The 9,911-nt window shown below is 34.8% G+C and overlaps 1 protein-coding gene across 2 annotated transcripts; it reads right to left on the reverse strand.

Annotated features, from left to right (window-relative positions):
• Positions 1 to 1,876: 1,876 nt before the first annotated feature.
• Positions 1,877 to 9,911, reverse strand: LOC111402260 (putative clathrin assembly protein At5g35200). 2 transcript variants are annotated; one of them, XM_023030431.1, is made up of 16 exons: positions 9,666 to 9,911; positions 8,468 to 8,587; positions 8,326 to 8,395; positions 8,096 to 8,193; positions 6,046 to 6,187; positions 5,859 to 5,959; positions 5,183 to 5,266; positions 4,968 to 5,018; positions 4,802 to 4,867; positions 4,658 to 4,723; positions 4,477 to 4,557; positions 4,310 to 4,387; positions 3,524 to 3,688; positions 3,332 to 3,407; positions 2,997 to 3,109; positions 1,877 to 2,494 (listed from the first exon to the last, which is right to left on the reverse strand). In XM_023030431.1, exons 2-16 carry the CDS (start codon positions 8,564 to 8,566, stop codon positions 2,138 to 2,140), a joined length of 1,647 nt encoding a protein of 548 aa, XP_022886199.1. In that variant the 5' UTR covers positions 8,567 to 8,587; positions 9,666 to 9,911; the 3' UTR covers positions 1,877 to 2,137. The 2 variants fall into 2 exon arrangements, with proteins under 2 accessions (XP_022886199.1, XP_022886200.1); XM_023030432.1 differs by lacking the exon at positions 4,802 to 4,867.

The raw sequence follows: 9,911 nt of genomic DNA on the forward strand, positions 1-9,911 counted from the left end.
GCACTCATTCGTGTTCATTTTCGTCGCTTGCAAACGTCAATGGCAACTATCGTCTACGCAGACAATTGTCAACAACGACTTGTTCGATTTTTTCACTTTGAATTCAAAATTGTATTTCAACTCAATTAGGTGCACAGCTTCCTGGAAATCTTTTTTCATTTCAAATAGTTGCTCGACATACAAATCCTTACTATTGGGAACCACATGAGAGGAATTAGAGGACGGTCCACTCGATCCAGTCCCTGAGGTCCCACCTCGCTCATGTCTCTGTCAGGATAAAGCGATCAAATCCTCGTCTGTAAAATATTTGCATTTTCACACTCATTGTCGTGAACCACAGACGGAATTTTGTGAGTAACTATCTCTAGAATAACCACATCATCTTCAAGAGCTATTTGGACCGTATCCCAAAAATTATTAGTATTGTTATCCCCTCCATCTGAGTATATTTATTCACCTTCGACTACATATTTCCTCACTAAAGTCACGCAAACAGGAGTCGAGTGTCTATTATTCATTTTGAACAAATAATTTACTTCAACATCAGAAAAAATCGTCATAGGTAGACTCGAAACTTCATGATCGCTGAATTTAAATTTTAATTCCATGTCATACTGAGAGAATTCGATATTTAGCTTGTTCTATAAAAGATTATAGAATTCTGCATACATTATTAATTCTGTTATGAAAATTGAGAAACCACCAAGTTTATCGCTTGTCCATTTTCTTGCCCATCGATTTCTTTCGTCCAATTCGAAATCACTAAAGTAACAAACTGGGACTACAACCTTATCTACGTGACGAAAAAGAATTTTTAATTGCAAGAAATATTGAACGAAATAGAGGAAAAAAATTAAAATTAAAACAGCTATTAAGAAACAACCGTCTGTTAAAAAAACAGCCAACTATTTTTATGTTCGAGTCGACTGGACAGTCGATTTCAACTGTTCCAGCCGATTGTTCATCTGACTGTCCAGTCGGCTGTTAAATAGTCCGACTATCCAAACGGGTTTTTTCAACTGTTTGGACAGCCAACAGTTCAAATTCGCTTTCTAGCAGAATAAACACACCAAACTTTTGCAGATTAATTTTTTAGTATTAATGCAAATGAATTTTTTTCGTCAAATGCTTAAAATTTTTCACAGATCTATTAATAAAACTATCTATATTAATATATATGTTGAAATAAATTTTATCTATGCAAACATAAAATAATTTAACGAAAACAAAATTAAATATGCGTATTATAAATTTGCTGATCTATTAACAAAATTTCAGTTATCGCATTCAATGAATTTTTCAAATCTTGAGCTTCTAGCAAATGAAAGATGAAAGCGTTTTTATCTGTATTGAAATAAATAGATATGAGAAGTTTGCTGCTTTTGATATTTTAAATGGGAAGTGTTTTGACTTTTATTTGTTAACAAAAGGATAATAATGTCTTTTAAACAAAACCTTCTTTCGTAGTTACATAATACACTTAAAGGCATTTTTGTCTTTTAACACTCAATAGGTCATTGTCATCATTTTAAGAGTTCAACAAGTCAAAATGAAATTTCCCTTCTTTGACAACACCATTTTTAAAAGTACCCCCACCTACTGCAGTAAATAGTGCATCCCACCAAAGAACAAATAACTCCATTCAACATTGTGATGAGCAGAATGAATATTTATTCTGATAATTATATTTTCGTTTCTCCTAAGAACTTGATTTACAAATGAATCGAATGAAGTGGTGAAAAAGAGATTCATTTAGCCAACTCAAAATTTAGAATTTAGTGGAAACGTGGCACAATCTTTAGTATATTTCATTAAACGATAATTCCAAAATCTTATATAGTCTCAGTAAATTACCAGCCAGCCATATTTGCTGTTAGTTAGTTAATAATGCAAAGACGTTCATACACCGAAACCAACTGCCTCAAGGTTCAAGTTATTTTCAGAAGGCAGAATAATTGTTTCTACTTAATTATTGAAACAACTAATTTAATCCCTTCCTATACTTTGGACACATCATATGATACAAATCATCTATCTTTAGATAGCTGTCCAGTGTAAAATTCAGTACTAACTACAAATTCATATTTGTCCTCCTCAAATTTCCAACAAAATAACGTTCCCGTGGGAATTACTCAACTCAAGTAAGGCTTGGATGAGGATTATAAGCTCGAGTTGGCATACCTGAGCCGTAAGGCTGGCTACTGGCTCCATACGGGGTTTCAAAAGGGTTTGTGGGCTGCTGTGGCCTCATCATCATCATCATCTGCTGCTGGTGGTAGATGAAAGCCTGTTGTTGGTTGGCCATGGCTGCCATCTGCACGGAAGGTGGTGCAGCCATTACATTGGAGGCATAGAATGGGTCGTGAGCAGTTTGGGGCATCATGGGAGTGGCCGTTGGAGCTTGTACCCATGGATTGTAGCTAACATTCTGGTTGGTTCTTCGGATTGCATCATCATATAGGCTGTCTAGTGTAAGCATGTCGAGTCCACCAGCCTTTGTCAACGTAAAAATCATTAAAGTAAAGTACTCACATCAACGCCTTCTACGCTAATAAAACATTACATGCATTCAGGCAATATAGATAAGCACATACAACTAATAAATTCAGATTGAAGAATAAAATATCCCCTCCCTATTAATTGATTCGAGGCAGTGCACGTGAGACGTTTCTATTTAGAGGCATATTGAGTTGTCCACTTGATATCACCCTAATATTCCTATCATATATAACGAAATTTAAAGGGACATTTTTTTTTAGTGGAGAAGACACAGTCGTGTGGAAAAAATTCTAGTCTACGGTGAAAATTTTGCTTCACCAAGTGTAAATGTAACTCACATTGAAAGTGAACCACTGTAAATATGTGCTTGTGAGATGTTTTCTTTATTATTGCTATCAAAGTTAAGGTTTAATCAATAAAAGAAAGAATTCTTATATCTATAAAATATTTTATTGGTGAAGCAACTGAAAAATTCCAAGGAAGATGGTGAACAATACCAATTTGCTAGCAGAAGAAGTACTCCCATTGGAACTCGGTGCTGTAACAAGAGCTAATTCCCAGCCCGCAGTTCCATTTGACAGATTTGGCCCAGCTGAAGCTGGTTGTTCACCTAAAATGGCAAGAAGGAATTCAATGAATATCCAGCTCTTCCAAAAGATTGAGTGATCTTCAATGACATCATATAACCAACACGCCCTCAAATTTATTAATAATTGGATTTTACATATGAAATAAAATGTTAAATTAAATCAACTAGAGTAATAAACTCTTATTTTATCCAAATGCTAAGAAAGACAAGAATAAAGTTCAATCTTCAATAAATAATACTTACCAACTGGCACAATGGCTAAAGCCATAGCATTCTTCTCATCTAATGCAGAGGCAGCTGGAACAGGATCATCCAAACCCTTTACAACAGAGAAATGTGGTTAGTCGAAAAGCCCGTAACATTGTTCAAAGCAGATAGTTGCCAAAACAAAGAAAAGTTAGATATCATGAATTAGTTAATATTCCAATTAATTACCAGCAGATCAGGTGGTTCTGAAACAGATGCTTCCACTTTAACTGGTTCTGGTTCCGGCTTCGGTTGTGGTTCAGCTGGAGGTGGTGATGATGGGCAGTCTTCCTTGACCTCTGAATTCTTTTTGTACTCCATGGGTAATATCACCTTCGACTTTTCATCAACGTTCTATTCAGTACATATCAGAAAGTCATGAAAATAATTATTCAGTAATATGAAAACTATCTCTAGAACTTCTGAGCTACATTCTACAATATAAATATATGTGACCATAGATATATTGGTGAATGGTCTCCCCTAAAGACAGGTCAGCAATCAAATGTTATAGTAGTGAAAAGGGTCGGTCCAATATAGTTTATAACCAAAACTTTTCTGTAAATCTGATGACAGGTGTAATGGTCACTTAAAATATACAAAAAGGATGTTTGGTAGGGATTAAAATTAGATTTTTTGTTAGATTTTGATAGAAGTTTTTGAAATGTGTGGTTGAAAAGTTGTGGGACCCGTGAAAGATGTGGTTAATATTGATTGTTTGACTTTGACTTAAATTAAAATCAGATTTTAATCACAACCAAATATAGGTAAAGGCTTAAAATTTGCTAGCATACACATTTTAGTATTGTTGCTACGCCTGATTTAACGGATGGACTCAAATCCATCCCATGAACTAACAGCAATATAAAAGAGGGAATTCCTTCTCTCTCCCTCTCTAACATCACACATTTGAGTGTGTGTAGATACAAAGATAGAGAGAAATTGCTTATATAATGACTTGGGCAATATCCATACCAGATCCTTGCGAATAGTGGAAGCACGTGGTGCTTCTCTCACATACTCCTCCATAGCTTGTAGAAATGATGCAGGAGGCTTCATCATTAATCAGAAAAAAAGGTAAGGGGGGGAACTTTTCAATGTCTAAGTCAAACAAAAATAGAATATCTGCAAGAAAGTCTAACCTGCTCAATCTTTATAAATCTTTCTCCGCGGCCAATGTCAAGATTTTTACACACTTCAACAAATTCCGACAATTTCTCTGCCTGGAAAATTTTTATTACAAAGACACTCGTACGAGGAAAACAATCCCCCCACAAATACAAAAACTAATTAACTACTAAAATTAATGTCTACTGGGTGTACCTGCTGGCCAGCTCCCTGGTATATATCCAGTGCCTTAAGAGCATCATGCCGTTGCATCTCAAAGAACTGTTAAGAATGAAGCACACTAAATTCATTGCTCCTTGAGTAACAGATAGTTTAGAGTTATTCCATGTCATAATGTACCTTGTCAACTAAATTAACTGTACCATCACTTATTGCATTATAAATTTTAATGCCTTCAGTGGCAAGCTGCATGAAATAGCAATAGATAACTCGATAAACTTCGCAAGACATTGGGGAAAAAGGCTCTTATTGTAAAGGTAAATGTGAAAACTTAGACTTCGCGTACCATAGAAAGGGCCAACTGAATAACAAAATTATGAACTGCCGCTCCTTGTGGCTGAACAAATTTAAAATCGTTATAACCCAAATTATTAGGAGAAAGCGACAAATGAATGTATTCCATGTACTGATATTAAGTTAAGACATGAGCTTTAACATTACCAAGACAGAAATTTTGATGAATGATCAAGAATTGGTGATCAGATAGGTGATAGAAATTACCTGACAGCCAAGAACCCGAAACAGAAGTTGCTGTAAAGCCAATAATTGCTCAAGCAACTCTGGAGTGTCCAAATCTTTTGTTCTCTGCATCATTATTTGTATTTAGGAACTATCAAGAAAGAAAATAGTTCAAGTATATTAATTTTCAGATAGTGAATTTTTTCTGTAAGTAACAAATAAAGAATTTTCCTGTGGGTCACTAGAACGTGATGCCTGGAAATCTAGATTCTGATTGTACTAGCAATTTGACTTAAACACTGATGAGGATCTTCAACTTCTTCAAAAAATTTAAACAAAAATTAAAATATTCAAATGAGAGATATAACCTGGCCCTATGTGAAAAAATACTGACATGATGGAGATTAGGTTTAAGGAAAGAGGACCTAAGAAATATATGAATGTGTTAAGCAGTCCTACTATGATAGATTATTGAAAGGAAGATGTGAAGTTTCTTAAAGTGACTAGAAAGTAATTGGCCCTATGAATTCAGAGGTGCACAGATTTGCAGATTACACTTCAAGCACCACATGGCCAAGATAAAAGGTAACCAGTAGAAGTATTTAAGCACATAAGCTAGTGTATAAATCAACAGCTCAATCCAACGGGTAAACATAGAAATGAAATGTTGGATAGCACAAAGAAAAAGAGCTAATGTTGATATTAATAAATTTCTCACCGGAGGTTCTGTCTCCACATCATATTTCAACACTCGGAAACATTCCAGCCTCTCCTCCAAAAATAATGCATAAGAACGCACCCAGGCAGAATAATCCCATGCTGGTCAAGAGATAAAATGCATTTCAATACCAAGAAATTTCCCTTCTGCAAAATTGCAGGGCTAGTGCAAGAAAATAAAACCATACCATTTGGACTTGAGTCATCCTTGAAATGGCCCAAATTAAGCACATGGTTCCTGCTCCTACCATAATTGATAAGTTCTTCCTGGAATGTGGGATCAACCTCTCTCAATGCACGATGGATTACTATCAAAGTTTTTAAGGCAACCTAAAACATGAGGAAATTACCGAGGAAATAGCCAGTATCATGTATGATGACTAGACAACCAAGTGAACAGGAAAACACATAATTTTTAAATAAACCAGAGGCATCTGAAAACTAAAGCAAGTTGCAGTAAAACTGGGAGAGATGCTAAGGTGTTTGCAGTGTCAAGTGCCAACGAAGAAATATTATCCAGGAGCTGGATATGACTTTTCTCTGCAGACAATATATGCATGTGCATGTCCATAACTTCACATATGCACGGAGATATACATGCATAAAAATTAACACATCTGTAGCTTATGCCAAATGTTAGTATGAGTAATAAGGCCAAGTTCAGATTAGATTAAGCACCTGTTTGAGCCCCATTAATTTACATTTCATTTTTCTCTTTCCTATTTTCAACCACAAAATCTTCCATAAAATAATATTACACGTAAATCGAAAATTTTTCCTTCATTTTCAACCACTCATTTTTCAAAAAAAAACTATTCCACCCATTAATTTTTCACGTAATGGGGGCCAAAGGGGGCTAAATATTGACAAATGAGACTCCGTTGCATATCTCCTTAACTAGTAAACAATCGTATGCCAAGTTCCATTATCTTGGAACTCAGAACAGAAAACACCATGAAAGGGAAAAAATCAAAGAAAATTGGAGCCCTTAATCTCAATTGGTTCAGGAACACAGGCAAGACACACATATTACATAGAAAGGGACGCACATGCCACTTGTCCTAACCAAGGTAATCTTTACTCTATATATAACTATACAAAAAAGCTGTAAAATCATTTTGATCAACCTCTTTGTCAATAAGCATTGCCTAAATCAGTTCTAGCACCAATCTTGAATTGTTTTCATCATTAGATCATTCTCCCATGTCACGCACTAGGGTGATGGTTAAGGCAATCTGTCATGAATTGATTTTTTATACCAATCTACAGAAGTCTACGACCAATAAGGCTACTCCACTGGCATCATATGTTTTGATGTTGAAACCCCCATGAGCTTCTAAATTAAGCCCTTTTTTACATATTTCAGTTGTATTGCTCACCAAAATCATGGATCCTAACAGACTGTAAAAGATCTGTTAAAATTTGAGCAGCTATTACCTCCTCATAACTAATCAATTTTAAGACCTGACTCATTTAACAGCTAAAGCCCCATTGAAGGAGTTCGACACTTAAATCAAGGATTTAATCGTCAAAGACAAGCAAGTTAGGATAAACACTGAAACTCTCAAGGAGTCATCATTACCCAAAAAAGTTGGTGATCTAAACATCAAATACAACAACTTAAATATCTTTAGAAAGGAGGATGAAGTACATTCTTTACACAAACACTAAATGGACCTCACATGGAAAGGAAGGGTGAGGCTCAAACTGGTAAGTAGTAAGAAGAGCTTTATACAATTACAACAGCTCCTCTGTTCCACCAGTTATTACACACTGATATTAATAAATTGTGATGCATTCACTATATCTTGGATCCAAGCATAAAAGATATGGGAAAGAATGTTGTTGAGGATAAGTACCAAATTAAGGAATGAAACATGATAATTTACATGACTAGGTAAGGAAGATGTGAGGGAACTAACAGATTTATGTTATTTCCATTTATAGGCACATAAACTCTTCATGGGGACAAGTATTGGCAAGTGACTTTTGTTTACATCATTTTGTATAGTTATCAGGAGACATATTTTGTTTTATAGGTATATCGTCAGGTCCAAGTCACAAAGTAATATCAGGAGATTTATATTATGAGTACTGACAGATTTTGAAGACAATACAGGACTATTACAAGAAGCCAGAAAAACTTTATTTGTCTACCCAGTTTTAAACTGCCAATCAAGCAAGTTTCTATTTACAATCATTATAAGGTAAATAGTTATCAACGTCTGAAACATATACCGCCCAATTATGAGTCTTTGACAATCGTCTCGCAAGGGCATGTATGCAATATGCAACATCAGCTCGAGGCCTGGTAGCTGATATAGCAGCAAAAATAGCTGAAAACAAAATTGGTAACAGTCATCAGGTTGCCATTTGGAAGCCAAGTTACAATCATATAATAGAAAATAAGACACCCTTTTGGTGCATATCCTCCATGTGACAATGCACATAATCTTCAAGTTACCTACCTCTTATGTGTTTTTCTTTTGCTGGGCGCTCGACGTGATTTGTAGCTCTCACAACGGCAATGTCCAATTCCTGCAAAAAGAACCCAAATAAAGCCAGAGATCACAGAAATTTATTCTTTAAAAGTACCATCATTAACAATACCTTGTAGTCACTATTAATTTTAGCCAAACTGACAGTGGTCGTATCCTTGAGAGCTCCAAGTGTTTTTCTTAAACTATTCTGAGTTCCCCCACTCGACATTATCTGCCTTAATCACAAATTCTATGGCAAAGATCTACTCGTTAGCATTTCAAAAATTCTCAATTCACTAAATAAATCTCAATTACTGCAACAAAATAATCTGAACATATTGTAATTTACCAATAGAAACTATATCATGAAACTCAATTTACCATAAGCATACTAAGTACTTTATAAATGATAGAGATTAGCACAATGGAAATTCATAGATCAACATAAACCTTAGGTACATTCACATAACTGCAATAAATATCTTGAACAACTCAAGAAGTTAAGAATTGAGCCTAATGAACTAGAGGTCAAATGCACAAATTCTTTTACTGCACTATGTTAAATAAAAGTTACATAGTTCTGTCCATTCATATATCTTAGTACCAATTCAGCATCCTAAAAATCTAGCTAATCAGTATACCATGAATCTGAATTACATAATTAACATAAACAGAAAAAGAATCTAACTCTAAGATATCATCTCGATAAACTCCCAGATATCCACTTCCGAGTCCAAGTATCTTGACGTAGATCATAATCTCTACACATAAATAGACTGAAAAAAGGACAATGCTATATGTATAAACCTTTTTTACACAATCCTTTACTCACTACTCACAATAGGGCGGGGATCACAAGCTGCCATTTTTTAAATACATGCGGGGTCCACACTAGAGAGAGTAAAAGATTTTGTCAAACTATAGTTTGTACATATATATTTATCCAAACAAAAAACTCATCGAAATTAAATTTCAATAAAAACCTTTTAAAAGGCTCATATACTGAAGAACCCAACAGCAAAAAAAATTTTAAAAAAATAAAATAAAATGTAAAAAATGTAAACTTGGTAATGTTAAAATGAGCACAGAAAAAAGCATAATCTATGAAATTACCAAAAAATAAAACTGGTAAGTGATCCCAAACAGCGCCGGATGCAAGAAAACCTAAATCTAACAAAAATAAGACCCTTTTTTCGTGCATATGACATTTATTGTCATGCACTCACCCTTTTCTACTCAATCTTTCAAACCAAATTCCCAAGAAACAGAACAAATATTCAAATAAACGCTAAGAAAAAGAGAGATCGGAAAAGAATAAAAGTACAAACCTGAAGCAGAAAATTGAAGCTACAGAATTGAATTTGGATGAAGGGTCTGTCTATCTCTCTGGCGAGAAGAAAAGTCTCCAACAAGCTATGAATTTGTTTTGGTTTGCCGTCGGTGACATATTTTACCATATTTTATACTAATTCTTAATTATTATGTACATTTCCATGTACAGTACAACTCTCCGTCTCTCTGTCTCTATCTGCTACTTTATTTCGGTCTCCGTAGTTTTTTTCCTTATGCGCCAG

Source organism: Olea europaea, chromosome 10 (genome assembly GCF_002742605.1).
Source record: "Olea europaea var. sylvestris chromosome 10, O_europaea_v1, whole genome shotgun sequence".
In the NCBI taxonomy this organism is placed as follows: Eukaryota; Viridiplantae; Streptophyta; class Magnoliopsida; order Lamiales; family Oleaceae; genus Olea; species Olea europaea.